Source organism: Styela clava, chromosome 13, assembly GCF_964204865.1.
Source record: "Styela clava chromosome 13, kaStyClav1.hap1.2, whole genome shotgun sequence".
Taxonomy (NCBI): Eukaryota; Metazoa; Chordata; class Ascidiacea; order Stolidobranchia; family Styelidae; genus Styela; species Styela clava.
The window spans coordinates 17,495,281-17,519,405 of NC_135262.1; the positions used below are offsets into that span (position 1 = coordinate 17,495,281).

Genomic DNA, 24,125 nt, shown 5'->3' on the forward strand with positions numbered 1-24,125 from the left:
AACTCGCAAAAGCACTCTTAAAATAGCACCGAATTTTGCAATGGTATAGGAAGAATTTTTCGGCGGTCAAAGGTCGGGGAAAGGTCCATTGTTTATGGACGGCATGTGCATCTGATTGCAAATTTTCTCGGGGTAATTTGAAAATGCCCCCCGCCACAAAAAATAAATGTAAAATATAAATGATTCATATGTGAAATTTTGTTTTGTTGTGAAAAGTTCTGGAGGAAAAGAAAAACCATCGGTGACACAGTCTTATCCCGATGTCGCTAAGATGGCACTAAAAATGCTCATTTCATTTGCAACAATTTACGAATGTGGATTTTCTACGTTATTCGCTATTAAAACAAAATGTCAAAACAGAATGGACGTGAGACACGATATGAGAGTTGCATTATAAAAAATGGAACCCAAAGTAGAACCAGTGGAAGCCAAGCAGGCGCACCCATCTTATTGAACTGTTTTCGTGTCATTTTAATAGATGAATGCTTGATATACCGCGTTGTAATTTGCTTCCATTTCTTTAGTGGACCGCGAGTCATCAGAAAATTTGAAAGGGGACCGTTATGCATAATTTTTCGAAATTTTTGACGCTGATTAGAATTAATTACTTCAAGTTTTAACGTTTTCTTTTCCAACAAAACAATACCGCGACCATTATCATAGCTAAAATCGTTACCGAGAAATTCACAATTTTATTTACGGAATTTGCAATTCAACACTTCACAAGATGATGCCACGCCCTAATTATTACTACAAGAAAAGCTTCAAAATGCAACGAATGTAATCAACTCCGATGATAACTTCATTCATGGTCGAGTATAATGTTGACATTTTTAAAACATTATTTGGTCAAGAACGGAATGGATCACTAAAAATGCACGCCTTGATATTAGAAAATCCATTTTAAAAGGGAATATGGCCTGCAATTTCATTCTCTGGTTTCAAGTTTTTTATACCGACTTTCCAAAACTCTGACTCGCCATTTTAAAATCGACGCTATTTATATTACTCGAATGACGTCATAATACTTAAAAAATGCCATTTTTCGCGGAACACCTGGAGGTCTCTCGCGGAACGCCGGTTGAAAATCACTGACTTACATCACGTCTGGGATGATTCTCTTTGGTATTGTATTGTCGCCAGAATTGCTAAAAGACCTTAGAAATTTAAATCTGTGGATACAAAGAGCTAAAGTGCAAATGAAAGTTTTTTTAAATTCAAGCTACAAAATGGTGAAATACCAATGAGAATCTTCGGCAGGCTGCAAGTAACCAAAAATAGCTATGACATTTTAATACGGTATATGGGATTGATTTGATGAATCTTCTATTCTTACACGTATTGTGGAGAAATGACAACGACTGCCATCATATCAAAAATCATCGATACATCATGTAGTGTGCGGTGTGAATAACGTTGGCAAACTCACAAATCTTAATGTTATGATGTCATAAAACCTCAAATTTATCTTATTTTCAAACAGCAGACTGATCTTAAACCAAATAAATACGTGCTTGGTCAATTTCGATGTCTGTTATCTATTTTTAATTAGTTATCATAAATATACTAATCAAAAAAATGGACAGACAATTCTTTAATGTAGAACACCTGAATGTAGTTCACTGAACAAATGTTTCGCGGAACGCCGACTGACAAAAAAAAACGGTCTTAATATACATGTTATACTGATGCCTCTTATGCAGAAAAATATTGTATTTCTCGAATTTGCACAGATATATTCACTTGGAAACAAAATCAATCACTTTTTTTTAGTTCGTTACCAGCCATATTTAAATTGCGTACTTTCGGTCTGTGCGTTCACTTCAGGGTTGTTGATGCTTAATACTTGATAATACTAAATACTATATTGTCTATTTATATTTTGTCAATATAAACATCTTATCTTGAAACGAAACAAATATTTATATACATAATATTGTAAATTAGTTTTACGTCCTCTATTCTTTGTAAGCAATTTTGAAAAGCAATAATAGAGACACACGCTCATTAGTTACTTCTGCTAAGTCTCATCAATTCTTATTTACAATTATCAATTTTCAAAAACGATTAATTACCCAATACGTGTCTCTACATAAAGTCACATTTTATGTTAATAAAGATTTACTTTTTGCATTTATATCGAGTACTGAATGTAACTAGTTATCTCTGTACGTTTCCGCGCTTGGACGTTTGACGAGATATTTTTCCAATTTATCTACACTTGAATTGATTACTTTAGTAAAATATAATACGAATATTTAGCAAAATCAGAAAAAGTCAAAACTTGACAAATTCAATGTTCAAATTGGATGTTTTTATGTGCACAGATTAATCGCTGGCGAATATTACTTATTACTACAACATGGCTGTACAAGTTCCGGGACTTATCTCTGTAATTGTATTTTATGTTTTGATTCTTGTTGTTGGAATATGGGCGACACGAAAAGTGAAAAATCAAAATTCAATTACTGAAACTGAAAATATGTTAGTTGGAGGAAGAAATATGGGAATCTTTTTGTCGTTTATGTCCTTGACTGGTTAGTTTGAAGCTTTGTGGAAAGTATTATATTGCTTATTAATTTATGATGTGCACGTATTTTATAATCAGAAAAAATGTGCATAGAATATATTCTGTGGAATTTCTAACATTTGTCTTTAAAATATATTTTGCACGACTATTCATTACAAGGTTGTTAGACCGTACTGAATGCGCAGAGCAGAGATATAAATCGCCGACTGTGTAGCGATGAAAATTTCTCTCCCAACAAGAAGACTAGTTTAAGTTTGGATGTATGAATTTGTAGAATTTATATTGCTCAATATTTCGTAATTCGTTGCTTCAGTGCTTGAACGACACAATAGTTAGATATAAAATACTGTATTATATCCTCCCCACGTTTATGGCTTCGTTTTAGCATCTTGGATCACCGGACCCACAGTCAACGGCGCTGCGGAAGGTGTGTACAATTCCAATCAAGGCCTTTTGTGGGTAGCACCAGCTTTATTTGGATATAGCTTATCGTTAGTCCTGAATGGAATTTTCTTCGTGAACAAAATGCGTGGAAAAGTATGTAACACTTTATTTTATTGGGAACTTTATGTGCCCAGAATATTTAACGCGATATCAGGTACTACAAAACATAGAAAAATTCTAGGATAGTCCTTCTTATATAAAACATATATATCTTACATATGTGCTCAATAATATTTTTATAAAACTAAACTAAAACAAATGCAAGTATTAATTTTGAGTTGTTCCACTACCAGCTATTTGGAACTTTCATGACATCGCCCTCATTTGTATTAAATATAACGGTTTCAATCGGTTGTGTAAATGCGATTCTGATTGTTTCATGCATAGATATATATATGTGATTTATATATTGTTTAATTGCGTGAATAATTTTTATTTTTATTTGTAGGGATATGTCACACTGGTTGATCCAATGCAAGCTAAACTTGGTTTAGTCGCTGGTGTAATTCTTTCTGCAGTACAAATGGTGTGTGATTTATTCTTTCAGGCTGCAACTTTGGTTGTTCTGGGTGAGATTTGATAATTGATTCGACGTCGGTGTTAATAATAGTAAATGGCACGAGTGTATATTGTTAGGTGTATCAGAAAGTAATAGAAACACATGTTAAATAACATTTTGGAAACATAAAAGACTTAAAATAAATAATAAAAAATGATTTTCTCTATAGACCAGCGTTTCCCAACCTTTTTTGGTCGCGGACTATTTTCTCACCGGCGAAACCCTTTGCGGACTCAAGGTGCGTTTATTGCAACAGTATACTCTGTGTGAACATGCAATAAAACCGAACACAACAGAATTTTAACGAATTTCAACAATGGCCTTTTCTGTCGCACAATATTCAATCCATGACAAAGAAAAGAATTTAAGATGTATTCCTATTTTAACTTAATTGTGTTCATGATAATTCGCGGTTGCGTCGAATTACGACAAGATAAAAGCACTACTTCTCTAAAATACAATGGTAATCTGAGAACATAATAATGTGAGAATATAGTGCCCGATTATATTTAGTTTTGATACATATTTTTTGCGATCTTGCGAATTTGTTATCGCCTTTAGAAAAATCCTACTATCTGCTATAAATTTTTAGAAAGTACAACTTGATTTAGTACTTATTAAAAATATATTTAAAGTATATTAGTAACTCAAAAATACATATTCATCGCCATGGTTAATTATTATTAATTTTATTGTGATCTTTTTAATCTGCGTTTGTGTTGACGAAATAAAAGCAATACTACTCAGACAATAGGATGACAATCCGTGAGCACTAAAATGCGTGGTAAAGTGCCCGATTATATTTTATTTTGATTCGTTTGTTTTTGTGAATTCGTCGAATCTGAGCTGTTTGTACAATACCTACGGCAGTACTGTACGTACCAATGTGGAGACAAAAAAATCAAAGAATTCTGAGGGAAAATGCCCTGGTACGGTAGCATCCAAAAGTTTGCGATTTACAATGTTTAAAAAGCGTTTTTAATCGGTCGCGGACCATCATAAAACAAAACTTATGGTGTTCTTCGTTTTATTCTGAGTATTTTTTATTGACGCTTTTCAATTTAGAAAATTTGGGTTGCCACCAACCAGAAAAAAAAAAATTATTCCTCGTTGTGAGAACTCGCGAGAAACACCACTTAGGTATTTATCGAAGCGTGTGCAGGCTCGTGTTTTCGTCGGAAATCCGCAAGTGAGTTGTGATATCCGGTTCCATTACATTTGAACCCACGACAATTGCACCTGCATACCATTGCGCCCATTTTTTTTGTTTCTCGGATATTTGAACCCCTACTAACCCTAACATATGGGTTTTAGCACCCGCATATCGATTGAATCCGCGGATATACACATGGGTTTAAATGTACGGTCACCGTGTAATCCAATCGTCTGATTAAGCGCAAGTGACCTATCGCGTCACCTGTTACCAAATTTTTGAATAGTAAATTGAATGTTCGAATGAATGCCCAGATATACTCAGTAACCAGTAATTATTGACTCGATTAATGTTATATTACTAAACTTGCTTTTTATGTTTTATGTAAATTCTTACGTAAATGGTGTCGGGGGTTTTATTTTGTGATGATCAATAGACCATATTGTAGAAAAATTTTGAGAATTGGAAATAATATTATTTGTTAATCCGTTAAGGTTTACATTTGACACCAAAGATCTTCGGTTTATCGCAATATCAGGACACAAACATTCAATTAACAGCGTACTGCTGGAATATACTGGTCATTATTACTGCAACAGCTTAGGTGTTTCGAAAGTATAACAGCCCGCAAGTTCAATACATTCGAGTATCTTTTGTTTGATTATTTCTTGCCCAAGCCTCGTTTTTACTAGGTTTGTGTTTTTTGTAATTTATTTTTGTGTGTGCGCTGGTGGGCGGGCACATGATATCTCTCACGTTTTTAACTTTTTAAGGTTTTGCTCGCGCTCCAGAATTCTTCATTTAAAATTTGTGTATATTATTGGATATTCAAATAAACTATCTATCTATTTATTTAAATCGCAACGTGGCAAAATTTCTGGCTTGTTGCGAACTCATTCAAACGCTCCGCGGACTCATTTGAGACCGCGGACTCGGGTTGGGAAACACTGCTCTAGACTTTGAGTTATAGCCCAAGCCAATTTTGCAAATAAGTCTCCATATATAGTCATCATCCATCATTCACTCATTGCAATGTAATTTTTTCATTAATGCCATTTTCTTCAGCTTAGGGATAAAACCATTAAAAAAGTAATATTTTAAAGATAGAAGCAAAAGCTAATATACTTAGTGTTATTGGTGTGGGCTATTTGCATTTTGTGGTAGCCTATAGTGCAAAAAGAAATGAACGAGACGTAAGATAACATCAGGCTGTTCACAGACGCCCACCACACCCTGGATTAGCACTCTGTTTTGTTAATATATCTATATGAATGTAATCCATTGTTGTTCTGGACGCCTGTTTTTATACTTATAGTCATATTTTGAGGTTGGTTGTGAGTGAAAATTCATGTTGGTATTGACGTTGTGTTTTCCACGGCAATATTTCTAAAAACATGATGATTTTAGAAGAAATCTAATCATGTTTTTAGGTGGAACTCTGGAAACTATAAGTGGAATACCAAACGTTTGGGCTGTTTTGCTATCTTCCGCAGTTTGCGTTTTTTACACTATGTTTGGTGGATTATATTCAATTGCTTATACAGATGTCATACAAATAGTTTTCGTTGTCGTTGGATTGGTAAGACCTAGATAAAAATTGAAATTGAATTCCGAAAATATTGAATCATAGAATATTCAATCCATATCAAACTTGAGATTTTTCAGAGCATTTGACGAAGTAATAATTTTGATTTGCGACAAATATAAACTGAAAACCATTACTTCATAAGTACCGAGAGACCAATCGCAGTTTTTTTAAATAGGTTATTGCCATACCATTCGTGCTTACAAGTGAAGTGGTATCTAGTATCAGCGAAACAGCATACACAGGTCCTGATGGTTGGCTTGGAACGTGGGACGACAACTTCACAGGATCGTATATTGACTTATGGCTAATGACTGTAAATATTTAAGTTTTATTTGTATTATTATTGTTTATTCGCTTTAATCTAATATGCTTATTTATTCAAAAAAATAAAAAACCGAGCGAATATTATGTATTATATTATGTATTTGAAATTAATGATATTTTATTGCACCGCCGATTATGTTAAGTACAATTGTCTTGAAGGCTTCATCAGTTGTTAACAACTAACTGTTGTTTTTACATTTTTTCTAACAAATCAGTCACTTTGGTGATATTAGATTAATTTTTACACCTATTCGAAGAGGTTATGAGTGAAGCTATTCATCTTTCAGCTGATGGGTGGAATCCCAATTCAGGATATTTATCAAAAAGTATTGGGCTCTAACTCTTTGAAAAATGCTCAACTTACTTGTATACTTGCTGGACTCACAAGCTGCGCAATTTGTACTCTTCCGGTGATCATCGGAGCTGGTGCCAAAAGTGCAAGTAGGTTATCACCAACTGAGCTGCGATGGCAACTAAATAGAAATTGAATGGACTAAGTATTATTTCTACAATTTTCTGTTGTAGATTGGACTATCATTGATTATAAAGATGCAAATGGTTCAAGTCCTTTCGATCTCGGTGATCAAGCAATAATTCTGCCCCTGATTTTAAATTACACTGTTCCGGTAGTCGTTTCTATCATTGGATTAGGAGTGATTGCAGCAGCGTCGATGTCGTCACTAGATGCTGCTTTATTGTCAACATCCAGTGTATTTGCAAGGAATGTTTATCAAGCCGTTATACGAAAAAAGGTATTTAGGAAAATGATTTTTTATTACCCAAATCATCAGTTCTCATTTAATTTTCAATTAACCCTAAAACGACATTTCACTTGTTGTATGCCGGTATTTAAAATATACAGACTTCAATGAGTCATATTTTTCCATCCCATTCCATGGCAGTTTATGTATGTTTCATTCCATCCCAATTCTCTTCTCTATTCTCATGGCCAATCCTGGTATATAATCTTATTTATCCGGTGTCCTACCACTTAATAAGTATATATTAGATATAGAAAGCTATTTGAAGGTTAGCTCTTACGTATTTGAGTTGCAAAAAAATATCAAATGTGTGATGGAAATGACAATCCGATATATTTCAAGCCATTGAAATGTAATTTTGAAAACTTATTATTGACTTTTGCTAATTCCCTTTTCAGGCTTCTGATAGAGAGTTAGTTTGGGTTATCAGGATAGCCGTGGTAATTGTTTCAGCTTTATCGATATTGATAGCGCTGTCTGTGAATAGCGTTCTCGGACTCCTATATTTAGCTGGAGATTTTTTCTACTGTTTGGTATTTCCACAGGTATTGTTTACTTTAAAAATAATTTTGTTGTACTTGTGCTGTTAAAACAAATCCTTCATCACTATTTGTCCACATAGGCGATTTTTTAATTTAATAACATCATTAATTAAAAGAACGAATTTGTAAGACTGGCTCTTTGCACAATTTACAAATTGATATGCCTCATGTAAATGATATTTCTAGATAATTGGGATTTAAATGAGATTTAGATTTTTCTTATGATAGCGCGCAATAAACATTCCCAAGTGGTAAAAATAAAATACAAATAAAATACAAAATTGTAGATAAAACTAAAGTTTGATCAACTTGGTATAAACTCTAGATTGAAGCATTTTTAAAAAGCATCGTGTTTTTTTGTTTTCTTCAGTTCACTTCAGTTTTGTTCTTGGACCCCAATGCATACGGAGCAATTCCTGCCTTGATTGTTGGTTTAATATTGAGGGTCGCAGCTGGTGAAAGTTCTTTAGATTTTGAACCATTATTCGAATTTCCTGGTGAAGGAAACTACCCATTCAGAACCGTAGCTATGGTTACGTCTTTCTTTACTCTTACTGTTTTTTCGTATATTGCAAAATTTCTCTTCGAAAGAGGATATATTCCTAAAAAATATGATTTTTTGAAAAGCAACCTTGCCAACGAAGAATGAAAAAGTAATACGAAAGATGATGGAGTAGACATGGATCAAATAAACTAATATGTGTAATAGGCAATAATATGGAATGTGTGAAATATCTGAGTATATCAATTGTAGGTGATAAGAAAAATGCCCTAAAAGTGAAGGTCCACACAATTCATTTTAGTTGTTTATGAATTGTGTGTTCTAAATGCACACAGCCGCATTTCCCCGAAAAATGTTGCCTATACATCATTATATTTCTATGAGTCATTTTTTATGGTGAATTATCACTCTAGTCATATTTCATTCCAATAAAGATCCATTCATTTATTTAACTCATTTCGACATAATAAATGTGTTGCAAAGGCTGATTTGGCTACTTAGTGTAAAATCTTAGAAGTGTATAATCTTACATTTCATGCAAAGTACGAAACATTGCCATACGCATTCGGTAATATGGATTACTGATGTGGACCGATTAAAAAAGTTTAGAAAATAATATTTATGAACATAAAAATAAGGTCATGGAAATTATGGAGGTAACTAAATAAAATAACGAAACAAATGTGTCGATTAATACCCGTGATTCGGTTCCTAGAATAAAATAGAAAATTTCTGAGAATAGTCATTAAATATTAGGTGTTATTAATGCAATTTAAAATTTCCCTCGTATGAACATCATAACACAAGCTTCCCATTCAGTTACAGTATCAAACTAAGGAGAATTCATTGATGGACGTGAAACCTTGGATTTGCCATGGCGTTGTCGAATTCGTACAAAATGTTTGCTTCTAATATTTAGTTTTTCACCACAATAGTACATTCAAATAAATATATAACTACATATATCCTAGCCTAGAGTCACAGTTAATGTTGGTTCTGTGGTTGTGAATGAATCAGAAGACTCAGATTCCGGATTTGTGGTTTATTATACGTCAACTTCACACTTAAATCAGCATAAAACAGAGGACACAACAAAACGCTGCCGCCCTCAAGCACGTCCATAACTTTTTTGTTATACGTTCTGAAACTTCAGAACCCGAAACTAGGCTGCCAGGTAAATAGGCTATCAGCAAAAATAATTCATATGTTACTGATGTGAAAAAAAAACGAGATCCCATTTAATACAAAAATATCTCTTCGTATATACTTCCATAGCCTATTATAAGATTGACCGTTGCCTATAGATTACAAATATTACAAATCTAATATTTCTTGAGTTTACAAAAATTTATTCGTCTGGGGAACAAAATCTAATAGATTTGTTATTAATATTGAATTTTCGAGTTGAGTAACTAAGATTATTTTGTTTATAATTTTTAAATCGTTTAAAGGAAATTGAGTAATTGAGTGAGTTTGTGTTTGCGCCAATGTTATTCCTATTTTTTGTTATTCTTGGCAATGTATATTATTAACCTTTCGTTGTTGTTAACTAGTCTCTTAACTGCAGTATATAGTACGCAATTACCAATGCGTCATTTTATCATTGATTAATTAATAATTACAAGTTCATCACTGTAGTGAATCACGTCGGTACAGGAGCACCAGCTTTGTAAAAACGATAGGGGACCAGTCTGAAGAAATACCAATGTCTAAAACGTGTTTCTATGGAACAAAACTGTGGGTAATATCGGGTCCCGTAAAAATATGTCGACTTCTCCATCTTCCATTACTAAATATTTGAAAGCGATTGATGCATTTTCACGAGATAGTGCGACACCTTCCATCGATTTAGCAAAACGATCTATGTGTTCACTTTTTGTTCAATAATAAATTTAACATTTTTAATATATCTATGACGTAAATGCTTCGTTATCAATTATTCATTTATTGGCACATGTTAATTTAAATGTAAACTCATAATATTAAATCAATCCGTCGTCTTACATGAAAAAGTAACTTTTCGTTATATTGTAGCTCTACCTTTTATCTATATTATGAAAATCAACTATAGTTGCTTATTAATTTTCCACGTATTTAGACGGCGAGCGTGACGATTATTCTCATTTATTCAAATTTATTGCATTCAATATTTTGGTAAAATATAACATCAAATACATAAAAAAGGCATACTTGTTGAATTTTGTATTCAGATCGTCTTACTGTTTATTTACAGTTTCTTTATTCTTATAATGGTTCTACTGAAAAAGTAAAGAAAATTACAAACTCAGCATGCAGATATCAACATTTAACAAACTGGTTTTACGGTCGTTCAGACTGTTTATTCAATAATAACCGTTCAAAACTTTTACCATATACAACCATACGGGGAGTGACAACCCTTCTTTACAACGACTTAACTATAGTTGTACTTTGAACCGCTCGAATATGACACTTGTAACTCCTATTTATTTTAATAGTATCATCGGTCGCACTTATCTACCCAACCACAATATTCAAATTAAGTATATTTCATTTTATATCTCAATGGAGGTTAAAATTACTATGTTCCTATATATACAAGAATATATATAGAGGAATATATATATATAAAGAATATATATATAAGAATATCCTATAAGAATATCATGGTATGAATAAAAAGTTGTGCTGTAACTGATCAATTGGCCACGATAGCAAATAGGTTCGTCACCCCTGATCTAGACTTAACAAGTTCGCATTGAACACGAGAACATTTCGTGTAAATAATAACGAATTTTATAAGTCTGCTAGTCATTTTCGGAGTGTATCAAAGTTCAATTCTGCTTGCCAGTTTTACTACTATAAGGCTTTAAAAAAAAAAAACATTACTAGTAACGAATAAAAAAATTGAGCTTTGAGTGAGCTATAGAAAACAAAAAATAGCATTATACGCAGATAAAACACTCCTTGGGCCGGAAATAGAAAATCATTACCAGTAATAAATATACAAAATTGACCAGTGATAATTTCACAAAAGTTAGAAAACAAAAAAATAGAAATTAGGGCCTGAGATATCTGCGTTGTGGGAACAACACTGCTGGGGCAGTGAAAAGAAAAACATTACTATATTGATAAATACAAAATTGAGTGGTTAGAAGTTGACAAAGGTGGATACAACAAAATAGCAATGATGTCTTATGGGGACATCACTAATGGACTGACAAAGCAAAAGTATTACTAATTATGAGTTAGTCAATCGCATATCTTAAGCATCCCGTTCCATCACACGAAAAGATTCATACGGTATGCTAGAAATGGCCTAAATTTATTAGCTGCTGATGTATTGAATTCTGCAATGGGAACATCAACTAATTCGAGAGATTGTTTTTTAGGCTCCTTTTTGTATTCAATCAGTTCTTGAGTGCTCTGTTGAGCGGTATGATGTTCATGCAATGTAAATGATTATGGAGGCTGAAAAAAGCTACTGACGCTGATGTTGGGATGATTTGAATTAGTTAGAATGCGAGATCATGTGTCCTCGACAGTTTTAGCGAGCCGTCCAAATGTCTGACACCACCTGTATATTCGAAAATTAACTACAATCGCCGTGTCTGCCTACCCTAGAATTAAATCTTGCAGTGGGATTATTTTATGGTTTTTACAAGAGCATCATTAACTGTTACAAGTTGAAATTTTCGTCTTCTAACTTCGTAATAAAATGATGTCTTGCAGAATACGCTGCTAATGAATGTTTCTCCAAGCATCAATTTCCTAGTTTATTTTCGTAACAATGTCTAAGGACGTAACCAAGTCAATTTATGCAGTCGCTCAGTCACTTTTTTCGCTCAGACCGATATTCAAGCATGGTTGCAAACATTGGCCTGTTTTTGTTGTTCTGTGTGTTATTTGTCATTTTTCAGTTGTGTTTCCAAAACTTAGTCGCAAATCCCATAATTTAAATGTCGTTATGTCTTCCTAGCAACTTTAGTTTAGTTGCAATAATCAAAAATCAGCCCCGAATTAGTTTCGATAGATTAGTACACCATCGGTTCTCAACCACTGGGCCACATTTTCAGGCGGGCCACAAATCTATTAAAAATTGCTTATTGATAAATTAGTTAAATTTGATTGAGTTCGAAATAAATGCTGTTCATCTGTAATTCTGTTTTTTGCTACTAAATGATAATTTTAAATATTAACATGGAAGTGCTTATCTTCGCAAAAACGAATTTTTTGTTTTTACCTCGCACGAGAAAGGTAAAGGACCACAGAATTTTCGGAGCACCGAAAGCGGGTGACGATAGAAAAAAGTTGAGAACCACTGGATAAGACTAAACCTAGCTATCAGTACATATGAGAGGCCACAGAGGCGCATGATTGAATGTTTTTTGAAAAACGATGGTTTTAGAGATGTAAACCAGTTTCTAGCCTATACCAAACATTTCAGAAGAGTTTAGATCTTTTTTTGATTAGGTACGCTATTACCAGAGGATTTATAAAAGATTGCGCGGCTATTTTAAAACCACTGCATTATCTAGCTTTACAGAGCAAGAACAACCAACAGTCTCACAAATGGATATCTAAAACTGCAGTCATTCGGAAGAATGAATTCAGAACAGAATATGAATTGATGCTTGTCCATCATAATCGTACCGCAACACTCTCTTTAGTAATCGGCGCCAGCCAAGTGGCAACGGCCAACGGGAGCCGTCCTTCAGCTACTTGTTTGCGGCAAATTGTCATGTGTGGGATTCCATTCCAAATCACACCATTTAGCACAAATCAATAGCTTGAATATGCTGTGGGGTATTAGCAGGCGTATTCTGCAATACATTATTTTAGCACGCAGCTAAAAGGCAAAAATTTCAACTTGACAGATAACGATGCTCTTGTAAAAACCATAAAATAATCTCACAGACACGCAATTAGAGTAGGGGAAAGTGGGGAAGGTTGGGACACTTTTTTCTTTTGCATATTTTGAGCCGTTAATTCTGCATATTCACTTAAGTTGGCGGGACTAATGCAGAGAGGGGTAAATGTAGTTTTTATTCAGCGACTAAGAAATTCTCTCGCGACACACATCTAACTACCAAAATGTTTTCAAAAACGTTTGTCAAGTGTCCCACTGTACTCCACTTTTGGGGCACATTCGCACAGACCCTGGGGCACAATGGGTCAGTCTGTCAAAATTCAACGAATTTTGCCCTTAAAAATAAGCAATTAATCAGCATAATTGTCTAAAGAACAGGGAGACTTCAAATTTGAAGATTTAATATTTTCAAAATCAAAGTTCAACTGAAATAGTTCAGATATTTTGCCAAAAAATTTCGCAAACAAATTTGATTATTTCCTCCCTCGAATTTAAATCTGGAAATATTATTGATTCTCGAATATATTCCATATTGGGCCATGGGTCGAAAGAAACCATATTCTCACACAAAATATACCGCATCTCTAGGTCTCTAAGCACTTATTGTATCAAACACTCTCGAATTGTGCCCTGTAGAGCATGTCCCACTGAACCCCGGTCCATTGTTTCTCATATGAAATAAATATTTTCAGACCATCCCACGGCGAAATTCGGAAGGCACATCCACTCGCCAACGTTATGAATATTTTACAGTGGACTAAAGATGAAAAATATCAGACGGTGGTTTGTCATGTTGGAAAGGCTAAAGTAGAAAAAAGAAAAAACTGAAACGGTGAAATTTTAGTTTCAACCTCCCAAAACCATTTTCACCTCATAGCTTGCGCCGCTCTACCCGTTCGTTGTCAGTTCACGGGTCGTTGTAACTCACTGAAGGGCGGATTGAAACATCGAACCGCGGACAGGATTGCGGATATAGTATCAGTGTGAGAGCTGATTTTCCACTGTGCCCCATGTCCCAACGTGCCCCACCTTCCCCTAAATCATTTCCGAATAAATTGATGACGTCAGACATTTGAAAGGCTCACTTAAAAATGTCGCGGACACATTATATCGCATTCGAAGTAATTCAATTCATCCCAACATCAGCAACAGTAGCATTTTTTAGCCTCCATATTCATTTATTTACCTTGCATGAACATCCAGTGGCGTATCTATACGTAAAATGGTGCCCTTGGTGAAGTTGCGCCCCAAGATCGTTGACTGAAACTTTTTAATGTCTGCTGTTGAATTGAGGTACTTGTACGTTATTATTTTAGTAAAAATACGAGTTTCAAATATTTTCAATTTGAAATTCTTTTATTGAAACATTTTACGATTTTAACTTTTTGCCCTTATATTTAATAATAGTAATGTTTTCCTCTCCACTGTCCCGGCAGTGTTGTTCCTATAACGGGGGTATTGCTGGCCATAATTGCTATTTTTTGTTTCCAAACTTTTGCCAAATTTTCTCTGCTCTATTTTGTATATTTAGCACTGAAAATGTTTTCCTTTTTACAGCCCCAGAAGTGCTATTCCTGTGCATGATTCTTTTTTTCCCGTAATATTTGCCATCTTCTCAATGCTCAATTTATTATTTGATACTAGTAATGATTTTCGTTATCGCAGCCCTAGTAGCGTTGTCACCGATAAGGTTATTGTTAATGGACCTAATCGCTATTTTTTCTACTTTTGTGACCTTTTCACTACTCAATGGTTTATACAATTTATTTTTTTCATTTTTGCACTGTGACACCTGAGTTCAAATCGTGTCGCTATGTGATTGGCCGCGTGACATGTTGACCACGTTTAGCTTTTTGGGGTTTGAAAATTACTCGTTAATTCCTTTCACCACTTGATTTTATGTAGCCCGCTAGAAAAATACTATAAGCTCAAAAAAATGTTTGTTTCAAAATATAGGATGCAAAAATACTGTGTTCTTAAGAGCGCCATATACTTGCATACTAAACACGCACACGTCGTACCTAAAGGGGTATATACCCAGGTCAAATGTCATAAAAGTCTCCTCATGAAATAAAATGAAACAGCATATTTTGCATGAAATCAGATCAGATTTCACACACCTCAACAAATACCAAATCACAATACACCCTAATATTTTTTAATGGATTTTAAAATCTAGTATTGAAAATTCAAAAGCAATAGTTACGAGGAGAAGCAATATTGTCACAACGATATAACACAGCGATCAATGTGTACACATTTTGTCTAATAATAAATTAAATACTAAAGATACGGTTATAAAGGAAGAGACAGCTGCTTCGTTGTTACTTTCTCATACATCTTTTTATTGGCACATGTATGTCAATTCCAACGAAGATTAATAAATCAATCAGTCATCTTGCATGAAGCGCTTAAAGTAACTTTTCGCGATGATGGATATCTACTCAGACTTTTATGCAACAAGCTGTGCCTTCATTTCCTGACAGCGGACACATCACATATTCGCACATTACCTGTCTTCCTACCTAAGAGACTGAAATAACGTTCCGTTATAACGAAGCGCTTTTTAATTGAGTATGAAAAGCAACGAGCTGCGGTTTCATTTTTGGCGTATCTGGATTACGAACGGCATCTTTTTTCAAGTTTTCCAAAATAATTGTATTCGATATTTTGGTAAAATATACAAGCAAATACATGGTAAAAATACAAAGTGAGATGAAGTGATATCCTGAATGAACTATGTATTCAAGCTGACTTGCTGTTTATATTTGTACAGATAGTTTTTCCACAGAGTTACTGGTAAATTCTATAGCTGCTTAAAACATGGCGCTGCAAGTTCCAGGACTTATTGCTGTAATTGTGTTATACATTTTGATTCTTGTGGTTGGAATATGGGCGACATGGAAAGCGAAAAATCAGGAATCAACAACTGAATCGATTTTAGTCGGAGGAAGAAATATGGGAATATTTTTGTCGTTCATGTCTTTAACTGGTCAGGTTAATGTTTTTATAAAAGTTTTGTCCTCCTTACAAAATTATTCCATTGTGACCTAATTTCTATATTTTTTCTACATCAGCGTCGTGGATCGGCGGGCCCACAGTCAACGGCGCCGCAGAGGGCATGTACGATCCCTATCAAGGGTTGTTGTGGGTAGCACCAGCTATGTTTGGATTTAGCTTGTCGCTCGTTCTGAATGGAATGTTCTTCGTGAACACGATGCGTGGAAAGGTATGTCACATTTCTATTGTTATGTACTTAGTTTGATCTGTGCAAATTATTTACTGCAAAAGTAAGAAAAGTCTTTCAAATAAAATAACCAACAATCTTAATTGCATTATAAACTTTTTTTAATATTAATTTTATATAATTTACATTATGTCTATGTATTTTAATATTATATTTCAAGATTTGTTTTTATGAAAACCAGTGCCAAATTTGCGCAAGTTTTTTTTCAACTTGGACTTTTATAAAATTGCATAACATCAGCAAAACATCACTCTCATTTCTTTTATTTATTTTATTGTGATACTGTTTGATTAAGTTAATAAATGGCTATGTGTGGATACATACGATCATAATTATTTACCCCTTGCGTACAGGGATATGTCACACTGGTTGATCCAATGCAAGCTAAACTTGGTTTAGTTGTTGGTGTAATTCTCTCAACAGTGCAAGTGGTGTGCGATTTATTTTATGAGGCTGCAACTTTGGTTGTGCTAGGTAAGATATTTAATATTTTACTAGATGTGGGAGTAACTTATAATATAGTAATTAGACGGCACCGACTGGTGGGTGTGTCACAGACTTAGCTATTAACCTCGAAGATTAAGTACAACATCAATATCTTCGTCAGTGATTATTGGACACGAAATGATCCTTTAGGTCGTTTTGTTATTATGATGTTATCATTGGTATTATTCTTGTTGTTACCTTATAAACTAATTGCTTTTCTTGTTCACTAAAGCACCAATTGCCTTGAGATTTCCGGTGGTTAAAGACTGTAATTTTCGCTAGAAAGATATTACTTTTATTTTATTTCCAAGATTTCTATGAATTCGATGAGATCTGATATTTCATCCGAATTTTCGCTATATTTTTATTTGACGCTACGCGAGACTCGGAGATTACTTGATACCGGTAGGTAATGTACGAAACGTACTTTGTTTCAAATTTCGTGTCCATATATTTGAGCATCGCTCTCTGATTATTATTGATGTATATTCGCATTTGCCTGCTTGCAGCGAGTACACCCATAGTTAAACCACCCATCACTTCGATTTAACAATCACTGTAAATTCTTATTTCATATTCTCAAACGTCGAGTTGGGCGCATACGTGAGGAGTTGAAAATATAAATATAGCTAATGACTTTTTATTTAGAGCAACAATTAAATATACACAGTAACATCAGATTAGCTATAATACTCTTTTTAGGTGGAACTCTAGAGATTATCAGTGGAATACCGAACGTTTGGGCTGTTGTGCTATCTTCAGCAGTTTGCGTTGTTTACACTATGTTTGGTGGCTTGTATTCTATTGCTTATACGGATGTTCTTCAAATACTTTTTGTTGTATTAGGACTGGTAAGACTTAGATGTAAAAACCGAACTGATTTTTAGTAAATGTGGGATCATATATTTTAGATAAGTTCTGTTAAAAATCATGATCTTTTACCTATCAGTTAACCACATTATGATTGACGTGAAATAATATCATAAAGCCTGTAATTTATCGACAATTCTTGAGATATTCATTATAATATTATTTAAACAGGTTATCGCCATACCATTCATGCTTACAAATGAAGTAGTATCGAGTATCAGCGAAACAGCATACACAGGTCCTGATGGTTGGCTTGGAACATGGGACAACAACTACACAGGATCGTATATTGACTTATGGCTGATGACTGTGAATATTTAAATTTTATTTGTAATAGTTTGATTTAAATTTAAAAAAATAGGTTCCAAACAAGTTTTCGCTATACCACGCGCAGAGAAGCTTAAAAACGTTAAATTCTTGTTTTAGAGACTGAAGATGTTGTTATTTTGTAACTTTGCTATTTTTTTTATTCGAAATTTTATAATCAGATTTTGGTCGCATTTGTGCCCGATTAATGACATAACGAATCAATTATTTACTTTTTAGTTGTTGGGTGGAATCCCAATTCAGGATGTTTATCAAAAAGTATTGGGCTCTAAATCTTTGAAAAATGCTCGACTTACCTGCATACTTGCTGGATACGCGAGCTGCGCAATTTCCACACTTCCAATGATCATTGGGGCAGGCGCGAAAAGTACAAGTGAGTGATCACTATAGTTTATATAAATCAAAATTGAATCATGATTCACACTCAGTAATTCTTCGCAATTTAAAATCTGAAACAAAGCTGTATTTTTCTAGATTGGACTGTGATTGATTACAAAAATGCAAATGGTTCAAGTCCTTTCGATCTCGGCGACCAAGCAATAATATTGCCTCTGATGTTAAGCTATACAGTTCCTGTAGTCGTTTCTATCATTGGATTAGGTGTGATTGCAGCAGCGTCAATGTCGTCACTAGATGCAGCTTTATTGTCAACATCGAGCGTATTTGCAAGAAATATCTATCAAGCAGTTATACGACCAAAGGTATGTAAGATAAGCATTTTCACCATCGAAGTAAACATTTTCTGATTAACTTTGCTACTAAACTGTATTGAAATATCATTCCATCTATATTTGGAATGTATATCTTCGAGTCGTTAATGGCTGTTACTCATTCATTTTCTAGGCTTCTGATAAAGAGATTGTTTGGATTATCAGGATAAGCGTGGTTGTAGTTTCAGCTTTGTCAATAATGATAGCATTGTCCGTAAACACCGTTCTTGGACTCGTATATCTTTGTGGCGACTTCTACTACTGTTTGGTATTTCCGCAGGTACTGTTCATTTTTCAGAAATTGGTTTTGCAACAATTCAAAAAATGTGTCTTTGTTATTAAAAATTTATTCCATTTTCTGTATGTAGAATGCTAGAAAAAACGCGAGTCTATTTCCATTTTCTGACTTCAGTAATTAACTGCTAACCAATATCACAATTAATAGATAACACAACGCGATATTCACGCCAAATCTGTATGTCTATATGTTAATGACACATATGGGGAGTTGGATATTTCAAAGATACATATTGGATATAAATTGCGGTTACAGTGCGTTAAAGTGACATTCTAAAGTGATATGAATTTATATAGTACTGTAGATCAACATATTTATATTAATATACTTACCCAATAAAATATTATTTGTTTGTTTCAACAGTTCACTTCAGTTTTGTTCCTGGATCCCAACGCATACGGATCAATTCCGGCCTTAATTATTGGATTTCTCTTGAGAATCGGTGCTGGTGAAAGATTCATAAATTTTGAACCATTTATTCCCTTTCCCAGCGAAGGAAACTATCCATACAGAACCGTAGCTATGGTCGCTTCGTTCTTTATTCTCACAGTTTTTTCATACATTGCCAAATTTCTTTTCGAAAAAAGATATATTCCTGAAAAATATGATTTTCTGAATAGCAACCTCGCTAACGGAGGAAGAACAAACAAATTGAAAGTGATTGAAGTAAAGCTGGATTCAAAAAACTGATATATGTAAAGAATACAGAATATAAAAGAATGAATTCCAAATGATTGCATCATATGAAGAATGAGTTCTAAAATTCCTACTTTTATCCTAGCCAGTGATTGCAAGACATCTGGTAAGATGAATGTCGACAGTAACTTTTTTCCAATAAACATTTATTTGTGTAATTATTTCCATTTTCTTCTCCAGTAAAAAAATGGATGCGTTTGTGCACTGTGTGCTATACACACCTGGATCGAGCTTAATACCAAATGTAATATTGATATTGAAAAATATATCGTAAAATAATAGTCAACATTATGTAAATAAAAGAGTTGAAAAAACGACATATGATGTAATGATTATTCAATTATGGACAGTTCAGGGACATTGCCTACATACACATAGCCTGCTTTGTGATAAATTATTAATAAAGTGTGATGTACATTTAATAAATGGATATGATCCAAGCAACATTAAGCGTTTATCACAAATGTAAAGTAGATGTATTAAATTGCAATAAAGCAAGCATCTCAAATGTCTATAGGTGCAAATGTACGTGTGTGATAGTTTACGTGGGTGCAAATGTGCTGTTTCCTTCCCTGCCCTATCACCTTACGCGTATAACCCACCGTTGGAACAAGTGCGAACGTCGTTGCCCGCGACGGACATATGTAAAGTCATACTATAGTTGATCCTTTTCACTTTTAAATAAAACGTCACCGTTCAGATATTTGCATATATATATATATATTTTCGAGTGCTGATAACAAATGTAATCTGAGGTTGATGATTAGACCCGTACACACTGAGACATATGGGTCAGGATAATGTGTCTTACCAACTTCGGAAATCTATAGTATGGAAAAATACTAATAAAGAAATATTTAAATATGATATAAGAATATTTCAGATCGTAGCCTAATTCCTTCAGATTCCTTCATATATATATGTTCCTAGGTTGTTTATGTAAACCCCAATCAATGATCATCGCCATCTCGACGGTAGAACAATCAAATAACGTTCAAATATAATCAAATATTAGAGAATTGCAATAAATTTCGCACTGCTATTGCCACCTGTCCAGTTCTTTCAAATTCTTATCCACAGAATACTGCTAGCTTCCGCCTTGTAGAAAGAATATTTCTGCGCTATTTAGTTGTTTACTTTTTCCGTCGACAATTCTTCTCTATTATATCAACTTATTACCAAGGAAAGTGATATTCAAACATATGAATTTCATCGAATGTTAACTGGATGATCATTAGATCATGATCAAACCGAGGTTTGACGGACAGTGATATATTCATTCAATCAGTAAGTGGACCGGGATGTTGCTAATTTATTGAGCATGGCTTCTTGTCGCTCTCGCAAAATGCTTTTTGTTAAATCGGTTTCGCTTCTATATGGTTTTAGTGCGAATGGTATCCTGGATTCCCGCGGGGGAAAGTATTGTGTGTGCATTTGCAAAGCGCATTGTAAGGTAAATGTGAATTTATTGCACAACTTTTATGTTATTAAACAACATTTGCTGAAAATAAAGCCAGTCACTGTATTAAGGAGTGAACAAAATCCTATTATATTTCACAAATTATGCCATCCAATGCCCAAGTTGGTGGATCAGTTCCCATTCCTTGATCTTTTGCAAATGAATCGCTGTTTACGAGGATGAAGACACCAGTTTCTCCTGCATCCGGATACTTAGTTTTGGCCCACCTCACATATGGTGCCGGTGTACCATCGCGTAACATCACAACGCCAGTCTAGAAATAAAATGTTGTACATATATATGTTCATATTAGTGCGTATGTTAAGCCATGTATTATATTTAAGGTTTCTCACACTTTCACTCCGAGCGAGGATCTGGAATAATACCTAATAATGGGCCAGAACTTAATTTATTAAAGCAAAATATTACCATTCGACGTACCCAGCGCTATAACACCGCGAGTATAGTTTCAGACAAAGGATTTAAATCCACGAAATTCAAGACAGGATTTTTATATAGCCAGTATTCAAATCCGCAAAATTCAAGCATCCCTTTGTCACTGATATCACATTAAATATGCTCTATATTGCATGTGCTGCGTTATTCGGGGTACTAATATTCGTACTATTATGTTGTATGAAGCCACACAAAGAATATCTTATAGCCGCGTGACAAGGTCGCGATATGCCTCAAGTCGAAGATTCAAATGCGTTCCATTTTTAAGAAGAAGGTTAAAAACCACTGCTCTAGAAATATTGAAGAAATTTTGAAAACCACTACGGAGTGAGTCACTGTGTCGACATTGTGCGATACCTGATCACAATACATCTGTATCTCAATTAGGTATAACAAAGTTCATGCACATGTGACTGTTCTGAGTGACGGTATTGAACTTACTTTTGAATCTGCTCTCATTCCTGTCCACATATACACCGAGCGTGTTGATACATATAGTCGAATTTTTTTCATCAAAGTAGAAAGATGAGTTTCTGAATAGACATTCGCTGCTTTTGCTCCTCTGGAAGCGCAAAATAATTTTGCTTTTTTCAAATCAATGCTTTGTTTTAATAAGTATACGTAAAAGCAGTGATTCAGATAACGAAGCGGGCAATTCGCTGCAAAATAAATACAAACATGAAAAATAAAAACGCGATAGGACAAATACCAAAAAACTACTCTGAGATGTTCACTGGCTTGACAATACAGTTCTATTGAAACATGAACTGACAGTGATTGGCAGCATTTATCATTCCATCATTGTGTTTTAAAATTTTACAAAATAGCTTTATATGGAACATAGTTTAGCTACTGATAAATATCTATCATTGTAGACCAGTGGTTCTCAAACGTGTCGAACTCCCGCGTTATTCTGCAATCTTTCGTCCAACCCCGACGTTTTGAAAAATAAAAGCTGGGGGCGCGACCAAAACTTAATGAGGCGGAACACAAATTACATCAAGATAATCATAACTGCACAAGGTCATCCGATTAAGTTTTTTTTTGTTCAACATATTTCTCAAAAATCTGATCGGAATGCAATTGATCGGAGTTTTTCGGACAAACTTACAACCACCGTGATCATCGTGGTGTAACTTCAAATATCATTACAGTCTGTCTAAATGATTATTCCTATGCCATGCAGGGGACCTAATGCCGGAAAGATTTTATGTTTTTTTTGTGGGTGGAAAGGGAAAAAGACAAAAACAGCAACTTCGGAGATCATAAAGCTGAAACAATACCCCCAAAACAGTGATTTTCCATCAAACTCGTTATTTCACCCCAAACTTTGAACATTCAGCATGAATCCCCAACGTTTGTCATAACAACTCATATATTTCAAAGCTGAAAGCATGTAAAAACGCTATCATGCAGTAGTACTTCCAAACGTGCGACATATTCGATGAAGTTTACTGAGATCAATTATTGTCAGGTCCACAGAAATTTATATCCGTGCGAAATAGCTGAGCTAATCTATGAGTTTGAATATCTGCTGTGAAATGAAGTCATTTTCACATAATTAATAGGTGGGATGATAGAAATACTTCAAAAAATACAAAGGTTTTAGAGGGCTTTCGTCGAACACCTGGAACAGCTCCACCGAACCCCGGGGGCTCGATCGAACCCAGGTTTAAGAAACACTGTTGTTGACTAATCGAGTGGATTAGTGTAATTTACCAGGATTGAGGTAAAAATTGTAACAAACCTTTATCATTGGATTCCAGTTGTTTATTGATGTTGGCAATTTTTCTATTTGTTTCTGCTATTTTTTGCTTCATTTCTGAAATTCGATAAAAACAAGAATCTATTGAGAAAATATTTCTAATGATAATAACAGATATAACAACATTGTTGTGGTTTGAACCAGATTTTTGTGTCAATATAAAAAATGCGTAACGTAAACAAGGCCGTTTTAAATCTATAGAAAAAACTTCCAAACTTAGTCTTATTCCAGATTTAGGCTCCTAATCAATATCTTGAAACTGAAACTGACCATTTTCGAGAGCTTCCACTAGTCGACGATTATCAGAAACAGCAGCATGGAGATTTAAAACATCGTCATAAACTCCTGTTTCACAAGTTATAGGAAACGACTTCCGTTCCAAATATTCTTCAAGACTGAAACCGGGTTGATTCCATGGTGAGGGATCGCATTGGTTGGCGTTGCATCCTCGTTTGAAACGACAATTAATGTTACTGCCCATGCATGAAACGGAAATCAGGCAGCATGCAATGAATATGAAGTTGGGTAATCTATACATATTCTATATATATCTAATTTG

The 24,125-nt window shown here is 34.3% G+C and overlaps 3 protein-coding genes across 3 annotated transcripts; 2 read left to right on the top strand and 1 right to left on the bottom strand.

Annotated features, from left to right (window-relative positions):
• The first annotated feature begins 2,347 nt into the window (after window positions 1–2,347).
• Window positions 2,348–8,888, top strand: LOC120333338 (high affinity choline transporter 1-like). The gene is made up of 9 exons (XM_039400739.2): window positions 2,348–2,537; window positions 2,916–3,067; window positions 3,423–3,543; window positions 6,117–6,265; window positions 6,450–6,587; window positions 6,886–7,039; window positions 7,124–7,350; window positions 7,758–7,904; window positions 8,272–8,888. The coding sequence occupies exons 1-9, from the start codon at window positions 2,363–2,365 to the stop codon at window positions 8,548–8,550; spliced, it is 1,542 nt and encodes a 513-aa protein (XP_039256673.2). The 5' UTR covers window positions 2,348–2,362; the 3' UTR covers window positions 8,551–8,888.
• A 6,975-nt stretch (window positions 8,889–15,863) lies between these two features.
• On the top strand, window positions 15,864–20,454 carry LOC120332757 (high affinity choline transporter 1-like). Its single transcript, XM_039400074.2, has 9 exons — window positions 15,864–16,244; window positions 16,330–16,481; window positions 16,853–16,973; window positions 17,688–17,836; window positions 18,027–18,164; window positions 18,402–18,555; window positions 18,657–18,883; window positions 19,026–19,172; window positions 19,554–20,454. The coding sequence occupies exons 1-9, from the start codon at window positions 16,076–16,078 to the stop codon at window positions 19,878–19,880; spliced, it is 1,584 nt and encodes a 527-aa protein (XP_039256008.2). The 5' UTR covers window positions 15,864–16,075; the 3' UTR covers window positions 19,881–20,454.
• Window positions 20,455–21,197: 743 nt separating this feature from the next.
• On the bottom strand, window positions 21,198–24,085 carry LOC120333224 (uncharacterized). The gene is made up of 4 exons (XM_039400591.2): window positions 23,837–24,085; window positions 23,549–23,623; window positions 22,243–22,460; window positions 21,198–21,619 (listed from the first exon to the last, which is right to left on the bottom strand). The coding sequence occupies exons 1-4, from the start codon at window positions 24,045–24,047 to the stop codon at window positions 21,434–21,436; spliced, it is 690 nt and encodes a 229-aa protein (XP_039256525.2). The 5' UTR covers window positions 24,048–24,085; the 3' UTR covers window positions 21,198–21,433.
• Between the last annotated feature and the right edge of the window lie 40 nt (window positions 24,086–24,125).